Here is a 24,011-nt window from a genome sequence, read left to right on the forward strand (position 1 = left end):
TTATCAAGTAAAACCTGTCAAACTTGAACAGGAGATCTCGCCTAATAGATTGTAAGCCTACAAGGGCAAGGCCCTTTTTCCTTCTGTATCAGCATGATGTGAAGTGCGTTCATGTTTTTGTCCATTTTGTAAATTGTTAATTTTAATATTGTTCTTAGTTTTCTCTTCCCTACAGAATCTGTTGGCACCCTATAAATGATAAGTGATGTTAGAATGTAATTGCGTATCACAATTACATCACAAGCTAAAACCTCGAGTGATGTATCAAAGTCACATATTTTAGACAAAAATTTTACATTTCTTAATTTCTTGCCACATTAGAGCAATAATATAGCATACCGACCTAATCCATTTTGACCTATGAAACAATTTAATAATTTTAATTTACTTTTATTGGGCAAATTGGGGCTCTTGAACGCCTGTAGAAAAAAAAACATCTACAACTTCTGCTGGGAGGCTGTTCTATTTATCTACCACCCTCTCAGCAAAGTAAAACTTCCTTACATTACTTCTAATTTATCTGGAATAGGAATCAGAGTATCGCACCTCCTAACTTCTACCCCCCCAATGAATCGAGATGCTGGGGTGCGTAGCTTGGGAGGTAGAATGTCACTCAAACTGGCAGCTCTATTGTGCATGTGCACAATTCTGCGCTATACGCACAACAGAGAATTGTGGTCCCCAAATCAGCTGGAGGTAGAGCTCGTCAGGACAGAGTGCGAAAATCAGGACTGTCCCTGGGAAAGCGAGACAGTTGGGATGCATGGAGTACACATGGAGTCTCAATCATGTACATAAATACATGATTAAGAGATTTACAGCAATGATGGTTGACATGGAGCTCTTGAAATCTGGTCGAGCTATCAGTCGACTCAGTAACTCAGCTGCCAACTCCATTTAATTCAAACTTTAGTGAATAGACCAATAATGACTTGCAGAAGGGGCTGCGCGTGTTAAACTAACGTGTATATTCTACATGATTTCTGTAATATTAAAGAAACATTAAGCAGAAAATGACTTTTCCTAATTGTTCACTAAGGACACTTAAGATGCTGAATGTTATCTTTGTAGAGCGCGTTGTTAGATGCGTATCCGGATATCCGCGCCAATAAACACTTCAATACATTTAGTTTAAGCTTGATGGACTTTTCGCAGCCTGACTATACCAGCTGTAACAAGGGGTTTTTAAAGCGGTTCCTATAAGATTGACTGAACATTAGCATCTATTAATTCCATGCTGACACACTACAAATGATACATTAAATTGCATAATTAAAAGCATCTTTAAAAAAATACAGCTTGGCTGGGAGTTTATAAGCCCTGAGCTGTCAGTTTGTAATCACTTCTTTAGGAGTAAAGACTGGTCCATCGCGTGGCTATTCATTGACAGGGGACAAGGCGGGGATCACCGTTTCCGTACGGCCAGCTCCGATATAAAGCCAAAGCCCCACTGGGATCCAACCATTTGTGAATAGCTAGCTATGCCTTCTAAGTATGGTGCAGTCTAGAACATAGAACACAGCAAATAAATAGGAAACATTACGGGAACATTCTAGATCTAGTGTTGTGTAAAATGTATATATGGGGCTCCAATGCATTTTACTGCATGCCTATAGGGAATGGATAATAGAAAATGAGATTTCAGCTCAGGTTACATGGAGGGTCTACAACCCAAGTGGAGGAAGCGTACCGGAGCACCCTTCCTGCTTTTAGGAGAGGGAACCATAAAATGGATTGGAGTTTTTTTTCCCCATAGATACATTAAAAAACTAATTCATGTCTGTGTTTTGTATTTATTTTTTTATTGGTCTGTCTTGTCTGAAAAAAAATCAAAATTATTGAATAAAGAATTATTAAAAACAAAAAAATTAATTCATTTTGGAGAGTCTGTCCCTAAGGTAGGAAGGTGTAGAATTTTTTTTTTTTTAAGGAAATTAATTTTACTAATGGCTTGATGTCATTCTCTTAAACATGTTTTTGTTAATAAAATGCTACAGTCATTTTTTTTATGGCATGCATGTCAGCAAAAAAAAAATGCACTAATAAGAAGGAATCATTCTTTTATGGGCTGCGTTAAGTTTTTAATTGTTTGGGATGTTTAAGATAATTGATATCCTAACTCACTATACAGTAAGGGGCAGACTTAGTGTCAGTACCCTCCCTGTAAGCATATGGGGTAACAAAAGAGAAGGTAACATATTCAAGAAACTGATCACCTCAACACTTAGAACACTCATGACTTCTGCTTGTTTCTCTGAAATTAATTTTTACTGAGATTGAATAAAGTTAGAATTTTTATATTTCTGGCTACTTCTCTTCATTGGACGAGTAAGTGGGCTGTTTGAGGATTTTTCAGGCAATAGGTTTGCCCCCTGACTTCTGAAGCTTTTGTACTACATTCTCTACCTAAAGCATTGGCCATGATTTAGAGAAATATTACTATACATTTTTGATAGTAGCTAAACTGCTATAGCCCATAAGTAGAAATCAATGGATGTTCCATCATTAAGGAAAGAAGTAAAAATCCAGGAAGCGGACAGAAATATCTACACCCTGACTCCTTATCATACTGCCTACGGTAAACGATGGAACGACACAGTCTTAATCACACGGAAGGACACTGTGACTAAGGAAAATCTACGGAGGAACAAATGTTATTAGCATTGCCATAAAGAACCAACTCAGTGCGGAGTTTGTGCAGGGAAAGTCACCCAAAATATCACTTGGCTTACAACAATGGCAATGATTATCAGTGTTGGGACCGTCCACATTGTGTTATAATGTTTGCTCTCCTCACTTTTAGGTTATAAGTTGGCACTCTGTCTTGGCATTAAGTAATGTAAAAGATATTTACCGGCGGGTCCAATTTTCACACATTGGGGGTTAGATCTGTCTCCTGTCCTGTGTTCGGAAATATCATATTATAATGCATGTAGTGAGGGAGGCTGAGATTTGCAGAAGGGGAATGGGCAGATTTGGGGGGCATTTAATTGCTGTGGCCCTATAAACAAATATGTGAAAGCGCCTTAGCTTGGAGCACGCGCTCCCCAACATTGTGTAAAGTCTTCGCTAGCGGTCGCTGCATACAGAAGGCTTATTAATAATCTCCGAGCATCGCGCGCAGCTCTGTAAACAGCAGAAGACGAGTGCAGTAATTAATGAACCTCAGAGTTTTCAGCCTAGTTAACAGCCGTATAAATAACATCAAAACCCAATCACAGATGGTAAGCGACAGCCTCTTATTTTTAACTGTCACTGTATTCAGACTGTTTGATTAAATACCGTATTTGCTCGATTATAAGACGACCCTGATTATAAGACGACCCCCCAAAATCTGAATATTAACTTAGGAAAAAAAGAAAAAGCCTGAATATAAGACGAACCTAAAGGAAAAAAGTTTTACCAATAAATGTTAATTCATGTAAACTATTTTTTTTAATAAAAGCTATGATTGAGAAAAATATTTTTTTTTTGTTTTTATTTCTTGTATTTTCCAACCTGTCCCCCAGTTACGCACATCTGCCCCCAGGCTTGCCACACCAATATGGCACTGTGGCCCATGATATGCCTTTTAACCCTCTATATGCCACTGTGCCCCATGGTATGCCTTTTGACCCCCTATGTGCCACTCTGCCTCCAGAAATGCCTTATACCCCTATATCCCATTCTGGCATTTAGGGGGTTAAAATGCATATTATGGGGCAGAGTGGCATATAGGGAGGTATAAGGCATTCCAGGAGGCAGAGTGGCATTAAGGGAGTTAAAAGGCATTATATAGAGCACTCTGCCTCCAGAAATGCCTTATACCCCTATATGCCACTCTGGCATTTAGGGGGTTAAAAGGCATATTATGGGGCAGAGTGGCATATAGGGAGGTATAAGGCATTTCAGGAGGCAGAGTGCACTATTAAATGCCCCCTTAACGCCACTCTGCCTCCTGAAATGCCTTATACCTCCCTATATGCCACTCTGCCCCATAATATGCCTTTTAACCCCCTAAGTGCCAGAGTGGCATATAGGGGTGTAAGGCATTCCAGAAATGCCCTACACACACACACACACACACACACACACACACACACACACACACACTTACTTACTTACCGGTGCTTCCAATTTCCTGCTGTATTGCCGGGGCAGCGGGTTGACGTCTCATTCCGCGGCAGCCGGAAGGAGGTGGAGTTGGCAGCGGGGGCTTGTATGCGTCCGTCGCAAATACCTTCCCCGGCTGTCAGAGATCAGGAACTCTGGAACTCTGATCTCTGACAGTCGGGGAAGGTATTTGCGACAGACGCATAAAAACCCCCGCTGCCAACTTCACCTCCGGAAGCACCGGTAAGTGTGTGTGTGTGGGGGGGGGCGACGACAGGAGGATCCAGGTCCCCTGCAGCGGTGCGGGGGATCTGGATCTTAGTCTCCTAATCAGACCTCTATTTGAGGTCTGATTAGAAGACGACCCCGATTATAAGACGAGGGGTATTTTTCAGAGCATTTGCTCTGAAAAAAACCTCGTCTTATAATCGAGCAAATACGGTATATTACTTTTAAGACTAACAGTTTATGGGCAACCATTTTTCCCAAGAATAACTTTGAAGACCTGCATTGTTGAGTTTATAATGGATGGTCCGGGAAGAAATGTAACAATTTGTTTTCTCACTGGTGCTTTGTCAATGCCAGAGGGGATAGCATGAGACTCCTTACATTACTCAATGGCTAGAGACGCTCTCTAAGAGTCTGTAACCTGTACACCAAGACGTGGGGCCACCTTAAATGGCCAGTGACCTAACTACATTCCGCTTGGCAACCACATAAGTAACTTTACTAAGGATTTTGGATTATTTAGTCTAGTAGGTCAGATACTTATATAGAACACTAACTTTTATATATAAAAATAACAAACACATCAGTTGGCCACCATATGGTAAAGCATTGTAGACCTTTCATGTGATTTGTAAATAATACATATTAATATATTTTTTTTTTACATTTTATACTAATTTATTCACAAAAACGGCATGGTTCAGTATAGCTGGGTTTTCACCTTTTATAATAAGCAGTGCATATTAAAGCGCTTTCAATTATCCCAATAAAGGCTAACGAACATGATCACATTCTGAAATACTCAAAGAGTACACACACATTCTTCCCAAGTGTCCTGGTTTTCACAAGCACAGTCCTGCGCTCAGGATTACACATAATCCCAAATGTTTTGGTAATCAAACACATTTAATGTTTTTAAACGTTTGAGATCCAGCTTCTGTTTCTGAATCATTTTAAAGCTTTTCATTTGTTTCAGGCATGTAAAATGAATCCAAACATTACACAGTTAAAAGGCAAAGAAATCAGGGGGGAAAAACTGTTGTTTTCCCCCCAAAACTGTGCCTGATGTATTACACAAAATTCCGCATTTTTTTAATGGGGAAATATGATAAGGATATATAATGAGTCAAGCGAGGGCCATCTGCCTTCTCTGTGCGATCGGTGTTACTTCACAAGTTAAAACAGGTATCTGAAATAACTTGGCAGACAAAATATCCCATCAGCACAATTTTCAGAATTTAATCACAGATTTCATGCATTATGGAATGCGTTTATGCGCCGTATATGAAAATATGAAAAATAACACATAAGAGAACTTGATGTAAAGTACTAGCCTTTCACGGTCACTTTGGTAATTAGCGGGCTTTGTCAACGTAGAATCCAGACTTTACTTCCAGAGAAAACCTAGAACTTTCCAAGATGTGTGATATGTGCTAATATACGGAGAATCCATGTGCGTATCACTTAGTGGCCCTACAAGGTGTACCTTCCAACATCATCAATGGCCGAAGAAGAAAATGGTTTACCAAGACTTTTTATGTGACCTATTACTAGTAACTTAGTAACGCATTAATAATAATACTTGAGTATCTTTTGTAAAGAAAATGTATCCTGTTTTAATAATTCTGACCTCATAGAAAAGAAGAACATCCGTGGAGAAAAGAGGGAGACGGGACTTGGGACCCAAAGAGGGACTGTCTCTCCTGATCAGGGACACTTAGAAGTTGTTTCATTTGATTGTTGGACATTCTGTGGAATTCTGTGTGTAATGACAGATGATGATGTGAGGATAAGGCTGAGTTGAAGCGTTAGTAATGTCACAGTGAGGGTTAGACCTATTTTTCAGATGAGTGCTCTAAACGAATTGGGATTTGGACAAAAAGTTCAAAGATTAGATGTGACAGGGTTACAGCCGCGTGAACGGTGTCAGCCCTGCCTTGGTCCACCTCTAACCGCATCCTCTTAATACCAAAGAGTCCCACTTGCCGGGTATGGCCTCGGGATATGGATCAGGCTGCTAAAGAGCCGGGGCTGGCCTAGAGGCACCAAATGTCACTCGACGTGTTCTGCAAAACTAAACCATTCTCGTGAACCCGATTAGAAACTGGATCTACTTCCTCAAAAACAAGTTTTGTCTCGGCCTCCTCAATGTCCTTCAAACCAACATGTAAATAGCGTGTAACCTTTCATGTGATCTGGAGGAACAACTCCTTGTAATACCACACGCGAGAATCTTTCCATACCCCCTTTACATGTTCCATATACACACGAGAACGCATAAATAGCGTTGGATATTTCTTACACTTAATGATATCATAAAATAATGTAAAAAGATGCACAGATATTATTAAAACACTTTCACTTGTATTAGCGTTTTAAAGTCTGTATTCCGACTGGTATAGAAATGCGATGATCAGGAAACTACATGTGCTGTAAGGAAGATTTACTGAAAGGATGGTGGATGAGTGGAACAGCCTCCCAGCCGCAGTAGGAATTTAAACATGCACAGGGTAAGCATATGGCTTTCCCGAAGATAAGACGAGGCCGAGGAATCATTATGGTTTGAGTCTTTGCATCAGGAAAACGGGGCGACTAGACGGCCGAATGGGTCTGCTTCTACAACATTACACAGTTCCTTCAGAACGTGGCCCACAGAAGAGTCGGTGTAACTCGGCCATCGATGAAAGATGCAGCACACAAACACAAAACAAGATTAAAAAGGACATTGTGTCCGGGGGGGGCAGACAACTTGAAATCCAATAGTAGAATATATTAAAATCTGCTGAACAGATATTAACCTCAAGATGATAACTGATGAGAATTCTAAAAGGTCACCGCGTAGCCAAGGCAAATTCTAAACTCCCCCAGCAACGCAGGTCCAGCCTGTCTGAGCAGAACGCTCAGAATTTAGGAGAAAGACGTTACTAGCGCAGAAAAGCATCTCTCTTTGGGGTCCGAATCCAACACTGATACCCCGTTCCCCAATTTCCCATCCAAGATCCGGAGCTAGTAAAACAAAACACAATTCTATTAGCGCCGGCCACGCGCTCCAGAGCTGATCCGTGCATGCGCAAAGGGTTAAACCGATTCATGACTTTAAGTTAAGTGTCAGTTTTCAGCTATTTTTGTTTGCACTGCAATTACCCATGTGTCCCAGAGCTAACCCTTTAAATAAGTCTTCTGGCTCAACTAGAACACTTTAGCTTTTTTTTATTTACAACTTTAAAGGGAGATTCTTTTACGGTGTTTACAGAGAGACCGAGCCGCTGAGTGATGCCAAGAAAAGAGAATTCAGGCTTCTTTTAACAACCCCATTTCTTTTTTTTGTCCAGAGGACACAAATCTGCTACGTATCCAAAAACAGACTGTTTGCGTACAAACATGTTAAACAAAAAAAAAGGCTACCCCTTTTTCACAGGAAAACGTGAAAACTTAACAGTAACTTTATAAAACTGGAACATTTAAAGTCAAAGATTCTGCCAGAAGCTGTAATAGTTCAATGCGCAGGATCAAGACATTTTTATTAACTCATCATAACACGATGCAGGTGACTTCGCACCCATTACTTTACATTTATATATATATATATATATATATATATATGTATATATATAGCACCAGCAGATTCCGTAGCGCTGTTATAACAAGGAGCGATGAAAATATTTAATAAATTAACAATAACATTAACACACGTTAAAACATAAGGAGAAGAGGACCCTGGTCTGAAGAGTTTACAATCTCATCGGTTTGTATCATGGCTTACAAACTCTTTTTCTTCAGAAGAGGTCATTTTATTGTAATGAGGAATGCTAGCAAGGTATAAAGTCAAATGAACCTTTTCTTCATACAGAACGTAATGTAATGTACCAAACATTTCCAGTCCATGGATCAAATGGCTGAATTCAAGTGCAAGTGCGCCTATATGCCCGGGGGCATCCACGGTTGCCCCACGCGTACGGATGGTACCTTAGCAGTTAAATCCCAAATCCCAGGTACTTAGCGCTGTTTTGCAAACAGCCGAAGGATTTTGGTTTCTCAGTCACAGGATCCATTGTTGCTGTAAACGCAGTACCCGAGGCAATCAATTCTGTATTATTCATATCCTGACGGAAAGCGACACATCAGGGCTCATCACGCAGCCTCGCCTTACAGTCCGGAGCAAACCTCTTCTATCTAAGAAACCTTTAATGTAATTAAGAGCCAAACATTCACTATACAGAAGTATCCAGAATAAGACAAGATCCAGAACATCATCATAAGTTTCATTCAAGTCCCCTTTTGTATTAGAATCACATATCCTAAAACCTCTCAGATATCCAGAATGCCTGTGAGGATATGCCCCGCATTTGATTGTACGCTCTGCAGGCAGCGATGCCAAGTGTCGGGGGACGTAGTCTTATATACTCTTATAACGCCTCTATACCCGCTGCACGTACGGCACCTCCCGTGTAATATACTGTAGAACAGGTAAAGTAATTAGCAATTAGCATACAGCCAACTCGCAGAACATTAATCACAATCCATTGGCAAACAGATCCTTTTATTTATTTTTATTTTTTTAAACGTTGTAGAATAAGGGAGACGGACGAGCAGTTGGTGAAATTATTATTATAAAATATTCCAATATTTCAGATCTTTTTTAAAGCGGAAATTATTAAACAGTTTCAATAAATATACACAAATCTATCACACAAGCTGCAAACTCTTACGATGCTCTTGAAATATATATATATATATTTTACAAAGGTAAGAAAAAATGCTTAATTTCTTTAAAAAAAAAAAGTCCTTTAACCCTTACAAGACCATCCATAACCGACTGATACTACCTGACATGTCCGCATTGTTTTGGTAAGTAGGAATGTTACAAAATGCCGATCGCAGTTATTTAAGAAAAAAATATATAAAATGATGTTGGGTTTATTGTACCTACCCTGAAAATTCCCCGTGTCCCGTGGTGGAAAAGCGTGAAGTCAAACCATGGAGCCGGGCGTCTGATTCCTTTCGTGCATTCAGGTAAAAACCAGCCCCATGTCACTCCTGTACCTGCACGAAAAGCGCTTCCTTCTCTAGGATTTTTTTGAAAGCTGTAACATGTTGCTTTGGATGTCTTGACACGCTCCCAACCGTGACTTCATACTATCGCCATGGTTACTAACCCCACCTGGCGAACTCCATACAAAAGATCAGTTTTTTTAGGTCTTTTTTTGATAATTTTACATTTGGCTAGTCTGTGCCCAAAGAAAACATGCAGTATTGTTACCGCTTGTTACACGGACACCTTTTAGCTGCCTGCTCTGCGCATCCCGCGTTAGGACATTGAATGAGTTTTGTGGAGGGGCCACTAGTTTTAAACAATAGGTTTTTGGTGATCTGCCCCTCCCTGTCTGCCACTAGGTTTCCCTGGCAGCTCGGCTTCCCGGCGAGGGCTCCGACTTCTGCCCAAGCAGGTTTTTCCGTTTTTTGCACAGCCTCTGGCCTGATATCTCCCTTCGAAAAACAAAAAAGTCATTTCGATTTTGTGTGTTTTTTTACAGCCCCCAGTGTTGCAAAACTCACATGGCTATTGGAGCGAGAATAAAAGTTTGTAACTTTACGAAAATAATTGATGCACGGCTCTGTTTGCGAACTCTTTGGATGACAGAGCTAGGAGCAACTCGGCCCCTGCAAGGGTTAATGAGGTCAGACTGTGCTAGGGGGTAGGACGAATGGGTGAAGGATTCTGTTTTCTTGTAATTTTATCAATGAAATTAAAAAACAAAATTACGCTCAGCAAGCAGGTGCAAGAAAAAACCTTGCCGGCCCTTGAACTCCCATCATGCTAAGCCAGCTGCTGCGCGTAAGTGTTAACTGGCTGCTTACTAACTTTCACTTGTCAGCATTTCAATATTAAATAAAATTGCAAACACTGATAAATGCCTAAAATTATTTTGATAATAAGACTGTAAGCTCGCTTTTTCTATGTAATGAAATACCGAATATCCGCAAGGGGGAAATGCGTTGAGCGCCCGAGTATGCGCGCTCCCTGTACTTGCACACAAAAGCAGCAGCGCATGCGCAAGCACTCCACGCTGTGTGCTGCTGGTTAATGACATCAGAAAGCATAGCTCTCGGCAGCCCCAATTTTCTTGGGACAGTCCCGACAAACAAAGGCTGTATACTTCTCAGGGTATATTCCCATTTTTGGGACTGCTGGCAATTTAGTATACATGGCGTTAAGATTTTTTGGGGCAGAGCCGCACATGGCGTTGGAGCCGCTCCAGTGTCCTAGCCCCGGAATAACCGGCAACCTTGGTATGAGGAAGCAGCTGAGCGATGTTTCATATTTCACGGAGACAGGGACACAGAAGCAATATCACTTGGCTTTACTTCTTTCTGATAAAATGGGGCATGACGGCCACTTTCATTGACCCCGATCCCCGAGCGTACCCTCGGGACCTATGTCCTGGGAAGGTCACTGGTATTTACGTTAAAAACTTCACTGAGACGCCGAGGAGAAACGACTGGTTTTACGTCAGCGTAAACAGGTCTGCAGACTATAAAGTCCGTGCTAGACCACATAGAACCGCTAGGAATAAGCGCCATACTTCTTTATCTTTAACTCAATCACAAATCTTTTTTTGCTTATGTCCCTTAATAACGTACAGCCTCTTTAATAACGACTGGCAAAAATTAGTAAAAATCTCAAAGTCTAAGCATTTTTGGTCAAGAATTATGTTTTCGGCAATAATGTGACAAGCGGGGGGGGGGACGGAAGGCTCCTATTCTAGCTAATCAACCTTTGTATACCCCACTTTGTGTGCTTTGCGTTGCCTTTAGACTCTATGTATATATAATCAGCACCAAGAACCTTCAAGATAAAATATGAGCCAAACATTCCCATTTAGCATTTCACGTGACATTGCTTGAAAACATTAAACATTTCTGCAAATTCCATCCACAGTCCCACCCTTGTGATAACTCAACATACAGCACCTGCGAAGGCAGAATATTTGCCTTAATCTTGTCTTAAAACAATCAAATACCAAATAAGGTAACTTTCCTGCAACGTTCACCGACATTCTTACGTTTTTTCCCCCTGGATCCCTCACGTACACTCTTATTCAATGGTTAAAGTGTGTTTAGTGGAATATTTCGGCGTCTTGCTCTCAAATTACACAAAGCAGAATGTTTTAAGACAGGCGCAGATTATTTGTGATCTCCGGGATCATCACCTGCATTGCAGATTTTCTCCAAGACGTTCATTTTAAACTTGTTAGGCAAGTTTCTTTTTTTTCTAACAAAATATATCTAAAATAACAGAGACAATAATGAAAGAAACAGACGAACATCACAAAGAGATCAGCAGGGGGACAAAAGTGCAGGGGTTTTTGGTATCCCCAAATGTCCTACATCTTCAATGTCCCAAAGGAGCGAGGTGCCTGAAGAAGAGACCTGAAGCTTGCAATCCATTATACGTCAGTTAGGAAGTCTGAGGAAGCTCACACATCAATCTTTTCACTCTTGCTACAATATAACATTCTTGGCTTCTGGATTAATCATGCTTTAATCATATGATTCTAGCTTCTTGGTGTCACAGTATTGTAATAGCGTAGTATGTTAGGTTGAAAAAAGTCCATCAAGTTTAACTCTTCTATGTATCCCTCCTGCTTTTGAGGCAAGAAGATATGGACCACACAGTCCATCCTCTCCTGTACTCCTCACCAGAGCTGGATTAGGAGGCTCCATCGGCAAATGGCTTCTGGAGCAAAAAAAAATACACGCACACTCTCTTGTGACTCCATTGGCTCTCTTTACATAGCATGGGATAATACATTAAGTGTTGTGTGATCAGAATGCTCACAAAATAAATCCAGAACCCCCATTATCATCAGCCCTGATATAATTTTGCCTTGTCCTGACGAAGGTCATACGTGGCCGAAACATTGGCAACTGGCAAGTAAGACAATAAAATGGTGGCCGTTTTCCTATTAGAATGTACATGGTGTAGCTTTTTGACAGTAGGTAGGGATTGCACCATCCCTGCAGCAGATTATGCAATACTGGGCTTCCATACATAAATTATACAGATACCGGTACAGCCCGTGCCTCTAATAACCCTCACGCTGTTTCAGGGTTAATTGTGATCTGCCCATGTCTATATCTGTGCATCTGATGTAAAGGAAACTGAGAAAGGAGAATCTACTTTAAATTATAAAAGGTTGCAGGCATTTATTCCGTAGTAAATAATTAATAAAGAGTGATTATTATATTGAGAAAGCTATGAGTATAATCACTTTTAAATTAGGATTTGCCCAAATGACAAACAAAACCACTTACACATGATATTTAAGAAAACAACCAATTACGGCATACAAATATTACTCATATTAAATTCTCCGTTGGCATTTTGCATGGCGATGTGTAACCACCAATAACTCAGCTCTATGTGAAACACTTAAGCATTATGTATAGCACCTAAACGTGGTTTCCAGCTTATGGGCAGTTTCGGGAATCTGGGATCACCAGTGAACTCTATTAAAATGTGAGCCCTTCTCGGTTTACAACTTACAATTCGCATAGCAAACAATCATAAACACATATTCAACTAGGATCTGTGGCAACTGTATACGTGCAATCAAAAAATCCAACACTCACAAATTGTTTATCCATGGCAACCTGCTCGCGTGTGAAGTCACAGGTTTATCATGTCACATCAGGAGTTTCCTGATGGTTTCTTTTGATTACCGATGTTCCAAAACAGTCAAACAACAAAGGGGAACATTCTACATTTTTATGGACTCAAGGTGGCCCTCATACAGTGACACATCCAGAAGAAGACCACCATGGCTGTATCATGTTACCTGGTCTCTTAGGCGCTCCTGATGACCCATAATCGCAGTGGCATGATGAGGGTATTTGTACTTGAGATGCTCCAGAAAAGCCTCTCTTTTTCTGTCCATTTCCGATGTCTGCATTCCGAGAATCTCTTTGGAACTTCGAGGCCCACCTACTGTATGTCTCCTGGGGATATTCCGTCCAGATTTGGGTGGAATGTGAATATTTCCATTAGACAGGTTCTCCTTTGATTGATGACATTCTTTATCTTCTAATGATGTTCCGTGAATATTATTTTTTGTTTGGCCTAAGAATATATAAACATAATATACAATATTTTAAGATTCAAAATGCGGAAAACACGTATCACGCATATAGAAAAACTCAAATGAAATTTATGATAGTTGCGCATTTCAATGCTAGAGGTTTGATAGCTCAAGTCCATGGCATGTAAAGGCTTAAAAACAAAAGATACTTTATCTGCAATATTGAAATAAAAGTTAACTATGTTTCTAATATTAAGTAAGTCCCTTTGTTATGTTACATACTACTTATTATGTCCTGTCTACTCATTGTACAGCGCTATGGAATTTGATGGCGCTATATAAAACAAATAATAATAATAAATAATAAATAATAAATAATAGTAATATTAGCCTGGCTTGTGTGTCCTCGGATGTTTCATAAGTAATTAATACTTATTGAGCAATAAAGTGATATTACTTTCTAATACTAAAACATATTGTATCAAGCAGATATATGCTTATTTTTAGAAGCAAAGGTTAACTTGTTCCTTTTATGATAACAGTGCTTGAGGTTTTGTTAACAAGAACCCAGATTGAATTTCACAGAACATCTAATTAAAAGAAAACTGGGTTCCTGCTTGCTTTCTTTAGTGTTATTTTGGAGAAATGATACAATGAAAGACTTCACATTTCTAAGTTCTGTTGTCTTTTCCCAGCACAGACCCTTCCAGTAGTCCCCCCTGATGACAGTAACTCAGAAAGTAGCGGATTATGGTATAATAACCCTGTGTCTTTATACAAGTAGACTGGCAAGGAGCATAGATGTACTGGTGGAGCCAAACATATCCCTGCTTACCGCTAGACATTCTGAAATAAGGTCCACCAGAGGTGGCTGAGACCCAGCACGGCTTGGAACATCTCCAGATACTGTATAGAGGGGTTTGGAATAGCGTAATATATTCTAATATAACTAAGGCCTACAATAAAATACCAAGCTTGTGTGTTCAGGAATTGACTGGGCAGTTTAATATACAGTATCACTTATTGGAACAGAAGGATTACTAAAGAGGTCTAGGGGGGTATAGTTGTAACCAGGCTTAGACCCATCAACTCTGCACTCCAAGGCAACTCCTGTTTCTAGCAAGAGATCTGTGGGTTTCTGGAACTTATCTCTTCACTGTTCCCTTACACCCCATCCAAACTGATTGGAAAAGGTGTGACCTATGTGGGAAACGTGAAGGAATCTGTTCTACGAAGGCATCTCGTTGGATCCCAGAGCATTTCTCCTTCTCAAGGTGTTGGATGTCAAACAGGTTCCTGCACAGGGCCCAAGGGCTAAGGTATGCTGGGGTAATGGACCGCGTTTGTCATGGGCCTCCATCAGCCAGCTGCTTATATGTGGCTGGCACAAGTATACCGGTTAAAGAGGAGGCTTGCTGTTCCTTCTAACAGGCTATGGCATTATGCTGGGAGTTGGTCTTGGAGCTGAACTAGAACATGCTGTTGCCCTAAATACATAGAAAATAACGCGTCTCAAGTATGCAAAAAGTAAAGAAAAATAAAAGAAACATAAGAAAATGGTACTACAAAATCACACATATAACACTGCCTTTTTTTACTGGTTTATGACAACTTACTAGATCCCTATCCATAGCTTAGTTTCATATTAAAGGGACACTCCATAAGAGAGTGTCTCCTTTAAATTACTGGTTTTTCACCCCATTTTAGGCGTGTTGTTTATCAGACTTATAATAATACATCATGTATATACTTACAATATATACCATCTCTCTATCATTGCATTTAATTGTTTATGCAAATCCCCAAAATAAGAAGTCTACAAACAATCTAGAAGCACATCTCCCAAACAGCGAAAACGAGAACCGCTATACTTAGCAGAGAACTATTTTATGAGACATAACGCTACTTAACGGAACAATTTAAATTTTAATTTCCCCAAAGCTGATTAACAATAAATCACAGCATACTAAGCCACGCGAAACCATTTATGTAATCACCAGGAAACCTTTTTTTTTTCTTTCCTAAGAGTGCTTTTTTTTTGTTTTTCCATTAATACGTTTTATTGTTTTTGCATGTTCCCTGCCATAAAACAATCCTTCATGCAGAGAACCTGTCTTATAAAGAACTCTTCCCTAGTAGACTCGGATGATATTTCCTGCCGTGACAATCCCTTCTAATTTAATTACGTGCAAACGCATGGAGATGTAGAGGCCGTTATAATGGAAATATCACTGCGAAGCCGCATGCTTCTCAGTCAGGTCATGGAATATGATGGGAATGTGTTGAATGACAGCACTCTAAAACCTGTTATTTACTGGGCTTGAAACGAGATTGGAAATAATGGGTTCAGATGACAGTAAATTGGTAATCTTCCTTTGAAATTTCTTTCTGTGAGTTAACCCTTTTTTAGTTTAGTGTGATGGTGCATGGAGAGTTAAAGGGATACTCCAGCCTTCATATGCATTTTTTATGCTTTTTTTCACTTTTTTTGCATATGTGCACGTAAATGCATAGACAGATTTTTCAAAATCCTTCTTCGCATTGGCTTTTTTTTTTACTTTTCCACCTATTCGAAATTGTGCATGTGAGTATACTCACCGATACTCACAGACTCATATACACATATGAGTAAACCCACCATCAGTGAGTATACTCACCAGAGCTGGCTCTCATGAGAGATTCACAAGTCCCTACAGTATACATGTGCAGAAAGTCACCCTCTGCAACTCTGGAGCTGCAGCTTTCTCACCAGAAAAGTCTTTTACATGTGAAGAATTCATATTGAGGTTCTTTCTAGGTACTTTATTATACATTCTTTGTCGGTGGGGTTGTATGCCCCTTTAAGCTACGGTTATACCATACATAAGACACATAATGTCAATATCATAATTTCAACATTATAGAAATTATCATTTTGAGGCTTTTTTATACAAGAATATCAGTGTGTTATTAAGTGTATTAAGGACTGGCCCTACATCTAGGTTTTTCCCCTCCGTGTAGTATGTGTCCAGTACCCTCATCCAACATGCACCGGTTGGATAATATAGAGGAGAACCTGAAGGTGGCGCCCCCACTAGCCACCTGCAACAACTACATGGCAGATCCAGTCTCTTATCTCCCAATTGTCTTCGGAGTCTCTCGTTGTGAGTATCTGTCATATGTTTTTTCAATGTTCTAAAAAGATATTGTAATCACGTTCTTTTCACTTGTCGCCGGTGCGCACTGAATGCGGGCCTGACGAGTGATCGCGTCACAAGACAATATCACCGACATTAAAAGCATCCTTTTTGTTTGACCACAAGACATTCACCTGTTATTTGTCAGGTGGCCTTCACTGTGACATACATGATATTCATCTTCTATTTGAATATAAAGTGCTGACACTTGGCTATTCATGTTACAGAACTCTATTGTACTCTATTGTGGAACACATTTCATATGGCAACAATTTCATTGTTGGGGATGTGGTTAGAGGTGTGGCTAGGGGCGGAGCTATACCAAGACTTCATGTGACCTATTGACAGCTATTTATGTAATTATGTAAGGCATTTAGTTGAAGAAGAATGTCGTTTGTTCACTCAATTGCCCCTTCCTCACCCAAGAAGCCACTAAAACCATGCTTCATTCCATTATTATCTCCCGCCTTGACTATTGCAACACTCTTCTGGTTGGTATACTCTCCTCTGAAGTCTATCCATTCTCGGCTTATCTCCTGTACACAACGCTCTTCTTCTGCTTCCGCACTCCAACGGCTCCCTTAAGCCAAAAATTTTAAATCCTTCTACTGACTTACAAAGCCCTCCATGTAACGTCTCCTCTGTACATGTCTGCCCTCATAACACGTTTTCCCCCTTGGCTCTTATCACCTCTTCTCACTTACCTCTGGAACTCGCTTCCACCGAACCTCCATCTTTCACCTTCCCTCTCAATATTCAAGAAAAACCCTCAAACCCACTTCTTCAGAGGAGCGAACAATCTGTGCAGCGAGAACTTATCTGCCCCTAATACAACCCCCACATCCACCTACGGCACCATCACTCCTTCTTTCTCTATGCCTTCTAAGTGTATGCATTGCAAGAAACTCTGAGTAGGTAGTTGGTGCTGCATCAATAAAAGATAAGAAGGGTAATAAACAACAAATATTAGCAGAAAGTTAAGAAAAAAACAGAAAAATGTAACTTTCATTTGCTTGCGTTTGACGGAGCTTGACTGTTAATTGGAAATAAGTTTCCTTATTCATATTTGCTCGGAGCTATTTAATGGAATTTCATAATAATTATTACAACTGCTTACACCTAAAAGCAAAGAAATATTAATTTAGATTTAAACTGGAAATAATGCATTCAAATTGTAATAACCAAGATTTACGGAAAGGAATGCTGTTAATTATTAACCTATCCACTCCCAGTTTTAGCTGCGGATGAACATTCCGAGTATAATAATCATTGTATCAGGTTACCGGCGGCTACTAATAGAAGCTGGCGGGACAGAAGTATAAAACACATACTCTCTGAGCCCAAATATAACCAGCCTAGAAAGAGCCGAGTATGGTCTATAAATTAGATTGAGAGCCGATCTCTATAAATATACAAAAATACGGCCAATGTCTCAATGCGGTTTTTGGAATTTTACTAAAAATAGATAAATCTCTTCAATGTTTGGTTTTCTTTTTTTTTTTTTTTTTTTTTTTAAATATTCTTTATTTTCTTATATAAAAGGTATGGAAGACAAATTTACATACACATAATTAAACGAATAAATACGTACAGCAAATACAAAACAGAAAAAAAAAAAAAAAAAAAAAGACAATGAGGTATTCGGTCATGGAGAGAAGGAAAAGAGGTAAGTCTATGCAAAGAGGATTTGGCTGCCTAATTTATCTTATTTATTATTTGGAGGCATTTTTCCCATATTTGGTTTTTTTTAAATGAAGTATACAAAATTTGGGAGACCTCCTTCTCCATTATAAGCTGAAATTTTAGTTGATTTATCAACTGAGACATATTAAATTGGTTATCATTTTTCCATTCCCTGGCTATCAATCTTTTGGCTGTTAAACATGTGTGAATACTTAGATTTAATTGTGCCTCAGTCATAGAGGGCCAACCTAAATGAAATAACAGAGAAAGAGGAGAGTCTGGTATAATAATATTATCTATAGATTTCAAAAAACACAAAATCTCATTCCAAAAGTTATTAACCCTAGGGCAGGACCACCAAATATGTAGGTAGGACCCTATTGCCTGGTGGCAACGCCAACATACATTAGAATTATCTGAGGACATTTTTGCCAATCTAGTTGGTACTAAGTACCATTTGTTTAGGACTTTAAATTGGGTCTCCAAAAGGGAGAGGTCATGCACTCTAGAGGATAATTTTCTAATCTCCTTTAACCAGTCATCGGACGAGATTGGAGTGTCTAATTCCTTTTCCCATCTTGTTATCACTTTTTTAATTGCCTTATTTCCTTCTTTTAGCCTCATTAACTCTAAACATTTGGAGAAAAGTTTTATTGGGGGATTTGGACAAAAAATTTGGGCTAATTTTTGGTTTTCTAAAGTAGACCATTCATGCCAAAGGCATGCCAATCTGTTGAAAAGGCTGAGGCGAGGGGCTCTATGTGCAGTCGGGGGTACACAGCCAGCAGCACCATCAGGCACTGGCCCCATGGGCATTTGCCGTGTATGCCAGATGGCCAGCACGGGCCTGGTATTTATGTATGTATGTATGATGATAAGGATGTGTATGTATGATGATAAGGATGTGTATGTATGATGTATGTATGATGAGAAGGATGTGTATGTATGATGTATGTATGATGAGAAGGATGTGTATGTATGATGTATGTATGATGATAAGGATGTGTATGTATGATGTATGTATGATGAGAAGGATGTGTATGTATGATGTATGTATGATGAGAAGGATGTGTATGTATGATGTATGTATGATGATAAGGATGTGTATGTATGATGTATGTATGATGAGAAGGATGTGTATGTATGATGTATGTATGATGATAAGGATGTGTATGTATGATGTATGTATGATGATACGGATGTGTATGTAGGATGTATGTATGATGATAAGGATGTGTATGTATGACGTATGTATGATGAGAAGGATGTGTATGTATGACGTATGTATGATGATACGGATGTGTATGTATGACGTATGTATGATGATAAGGATGTGTATGTATGATGTATGTATGATGATACGGATGTGTATGTATGATGTATGTATGATGATAAGGATGTGTATGTATGATGTATGTATGATGATACGGATGTGTATGTATGATGTATGTATGATGATACGGATGTGTATGTATGATGTATGTATGATGATAAGGATGTGTATGTATGATGTATGTATGATGATAAGGATGTGTATGTATGATGTATGTATGATGAGAAGGATGTGTATGTATGATGTATGTATGATGAGAAGGATGTGTATGTATGATGTATGTATGATGATAAGGATGTGTATGTATGATGTATGTATGATGAGAAGGATGTGTATGTATGACGTATGTATGATGATAAGGATGTGTATGTATGACGTATGTATGATGAGAAGGATGTGTATGTATGATGATACGGATGTGTATGTATGATGTATGTATGATGATACGGATGTGTATGTATGATGTATGTATGATGATACGGATGTGTATGTATGATGTGTGTATGATGAGAAGGATGTGTATGTATGATGTATGTATGATGTATGTATGATGATAAGGATGTGTATGTATGATGATAAGGATGTCTATGTATGATGTATGTATGATGATACGGATGTGTATGTATGATGTATGTATGATGATAAGGATGTGTATAAAGAGACTCACAGGTGGCCACGAAAAAAAATCCTCTATTTTAGAGAGCATACATATGCGGTACAAACCAATCCGCACAGATTACTCTGTGATCAGAAGATGATACACATGAGAAGATAAACCTGAACAATCATATAACCCAACTCTTTCACCAGTATTGTTCTTTTAAGCACTTTGTACACAGAATATCATTGTGTGCTTTTCTGTATCCATTTATTACCATGTAATTCAGTTTGTATCACAAATTGTTACGATTGTTGGCTTAATGTATGCTGAAGGTAAACAGTCAGCATGACCTTAATTTGGGGTCAATAAATCAGTTGAGGTCCTGTTTTACTTTCTGAGTAGAATCTGTTGATTTAAGACCTAAATATTATTATTATTGCTAATAGATGATTTATTGTTATAGTTATTCCGCAGTGCTTTAGAAGCTGGTACAGAACAGGACACACAACTAATGGAGTTTACATCACATGTATATTAAACATTTTATGAGACAAAACGGGTAAATGTATACTCACTGAGAAAAAACCCTAGAGCCCCTATATTAGATTTATGCACTTAAGGTTAGTTTGCCATTAAAAAATAAAAAGGCTTGAATAAAAAATATTACTATTATATCGATTTTGATTTTATTTTAAAACATTTTGTGTTTTGTTTGTTTAGATGAGCAGGTTTTTCAGAGCTTAACAATCAAACTTTCTAAGACACGCCGTTTAAAGTAGAAAGCATAGAATTTGACAGCAAATCAGAACCATCCAACCCATTTTTCTTGTTGTAAATTTGAGCCATGGGGTTGTCTCATGTTTACCACATGCCTTTACCATCCATGTTTAAATATCTTCACTGTATGAACCCTACTACTTCTGCTGGGAAGCTGTTCCACTTATCTACCACCCTTTCATTAAAATAAAACTCCCTTACATTACATCTAAACCTGACCCTCTAGTTTTAGGTAATGACCTATTATTCTAACATTTGCCTTATTTTGAAATATACATGCCTCTTTTACTTTGTTAAATCCCTTTATGCATTTAAATGTCAATTATAGCACTTGCAAGTATCAGGGAAATCTCCCTCTCTTTTTTTAAGGTAGTGTTCCATGTACTGTCTGAGGTTAACAATTGCATTACTAAATGCAGAATTAAAAACAACACTCCTATTAGTGTTGAGTGCTTAAACAATTCCCAGTAATAATTCTTGAATCATGTAAAATGCGCCCTTGTATTGTGTAAGTGGAACAGCACCTTTAATGTGGCACTTTATTGGAACAGTGTTCCCCATGTGTTAAAGTTACCGAGGACTTTGTGTCTATGTACCATATATACACTACTTTTTTTTCCATTTTGATGCTCTATATATGAATATGGTATCGATATAGCATTCAGTTCTACACGCACCATGGAAGCGTCCAGTTCTTAAGTATTATGCTTTATCGGCTATAGACTAAAATCTTTTCAATGTAAAAAAAAATGCTTCATAAGAAGGATAGGAACTGGAGGGATCTCGTTTTCAAACTATAGTGCATCTGGGCCATAGGGTTAAATCATGCGGAGGTCCAGAGGTTAATGTAAAACTACAGGTATGGTATGCTTAATGCGGAATCCACATTTATTACGATCCTTTGTGCCTTGGTACAAACATAGTCTTATGTGAAAAAAAGCAAAATAGAGCTCACATGAATTAGCCTATTCTTCTCTAACCTAAATGATCGTTACTAAACTGGCTTTTATTTACAGCTACTGAAAACGCAGCATTCTTCTCTTAATCACCGAACAAAGGACTTTACGATACGGGATTTCTACATTTGCAAGCCGGAATTCTATCCTAACCCTAAACGCCCGATGCTCCTGACACATGATAGCCTACCGCACCTAAACAGTATCATATTCTATGTGAGTCTTAAAGGAATAGCAATACGCTGTGCCGAAACTAACGCTATAGCTGCTTGAAACAGCAAAGGGTTAAGTAGGAACCGACAACTAAAGTAATTTGTTATTTACGAAAGAAAAGGGAAATCGCCTCCATTCACAGGGTTTTAAAGAAGCAGCCAGGTGATCTAGACCGTAACCTCATCAAGAGAGTCATTGTTACTTACCCTCCACCAGCCTCCTAGGTAGGGAAGCCTGACATTGATCAGGCTTCTGACTTATATCCTCCTCCATTGCCCTCTTCTAGTAGCCGCTGAAAGGTTTTCACGAAACTTTTTAGCGATCGTTTAAAAAAACAGCAAGAAAAAAAAAAAAAGAGAGCGAGATTATGAAAAAATAAACAGCATTCCAGCCTGGTGTATTCACGCTTTCCTGAAGCGGAGGTCTCTCGACGAGCAGGGAAGCCCGTCTAAACTGTTTGTTGGCAGTAGCTACTGCTGCTGGTAAGAATCCCAAATCAGCTCTCAGTGAGGGCCCCAACAGGTGACGGTTTTTGCTGCGGGTACAACATAACTCCCACTGCTGAGTATTCCCCCCTTGAATTAACGGAACAAGAGCAATGGAATCGTTTGTAGGAGGATAAACGTGCACATGTCCCCCAGAATTAACCTTTAAACTGCTAGTTAGGTATAGTTATTTTAATTTGAAAAATATGTCACAATGTAACGATATCATTTTTAACTCTATCTTAACCCGATCCGTGGCAAAGAGAGGTTTCCCTATTTCCTCGGAAAACAAGCAAGACATTTTTTTTTAACTGTTTCAGTGACAGTATGACACGTGCATTTATTGTCACAAGAAAGATTTGCTCATTTTTTAACATAAATTTAAGAAAGGGGTGGATGCGCATATTGGCATTCTGTGACACCAAATGGAAATGTTAATAGCAAATCCTATGATCAATTCTATATTTTGCTTCTTATTTATGTAGTTAATTAATGTTCGGGACATTTACCTGTTTTGGTTTGTCTTAGTCTGCCAGTTATGGTTTTATTATTATTATTATTATCTTTTCTTTATATAGCACCAACAATTTACGCAGCGCTTAATATGATACATATATCGTATAGGATGTCCCCATGTTGTCTGCAAAGTTCTATGAATGAAAAGGTCCCCAGACAGGTCCTTGTACTGTTCTTGAATATCACAAGCCCAATTATTCATCTATACATATGCGTTAATATCGTTTCTTAGCACCAGCATTACAGCACAGCTCATATTTTTGTCCCCTGTAAATGTACTTTTCCCAGCCCTTGCCTTACCAAAGTTCACTCATTGATTGCTAAATCCACACCATGCACTATTTATACTCTGCCTTCTCACTATAGATCAGCAATAAATAAAAAGTGTAACTTATTCAGCAATTTTTGGCAAAAAATCACTTATTTTCACTTCTCTTATTTGATTGTTATGTGTAAATGCTGCTTATGTTGACTCTTTATATATAATATGTCATGCTTTGTATAGATATGGAAAATAAACACTGAAACAAAGCTTACACTTTTCCTTTATCAGATAGAAACAGCAGAAAAGTAACATTTAACACAAAACTAAGGATTCCAACTTCAGTTTAATCTAAAAAAAAGTCTAAATTACTATTATCACCAGCCTGTACAGAAAAACAGGAATAATTCCAGGTATTAATCTTTTCATTTGGGTATCGAGAACTGGCAGATCTCCCAGAACGAGGAAACTGAATATGAAGACTTCATACAAGAGAGTTCGGGTCACACACAACCTTTGGCTTTTAACTTAAAAAAAAAAAAGACTTTCACGGTACGGAACGGACTTATTTTCATAGAGTTTATCACAGCCAAGATATGTTTGTTTTAA

General features: G+C 38.8%; 1 protein-coding gene across 10 annotated transcripts in view; it reads right to left on the reverse strand.

The window, feature by feature from the left end:
* KIAA1217 (KIAA1217 ortholog) overlaps positions 1 to 24,011 on the reverse strand; it is a 305,804-nt gene that overhangs the window by 106,781 nt on the left and 175,012 nt on the right. For 9 of the 10 annotated variants that reach the window (XM_053467127.1, XM_053467139.1, XM_053467138.1 and 6 more), the window contains exon 2: positions 13,161 to 13,441. In XM_053467127.1, coding sequence (XP_053323102.1) covers positions 13,161 to 13,441 — 281 coding nt within the window. Of the gene's footprint in view, positions 1 to 13,160; positions 13,442 to 22,345; positions 22,474 to 24,011 lie in introns of those variants that run through there. The other variant, XM_053467129.1, reaches the window with a different exon arrangement.

This window comes from Spea bombifrons, chromosome 5 (assembly GCF_027358695.1).
Source record: "Spea bombifrons isolate aSpeBom1 chromosome 5, aSpeBom1.2.pri, whole genome shotgun sequence".
Lineage (NCBI taxonomy): Eukaryota > Metazoa > Chordata > Amphibia > Anura > Pelobatidae > Spea > Spea bombifrons.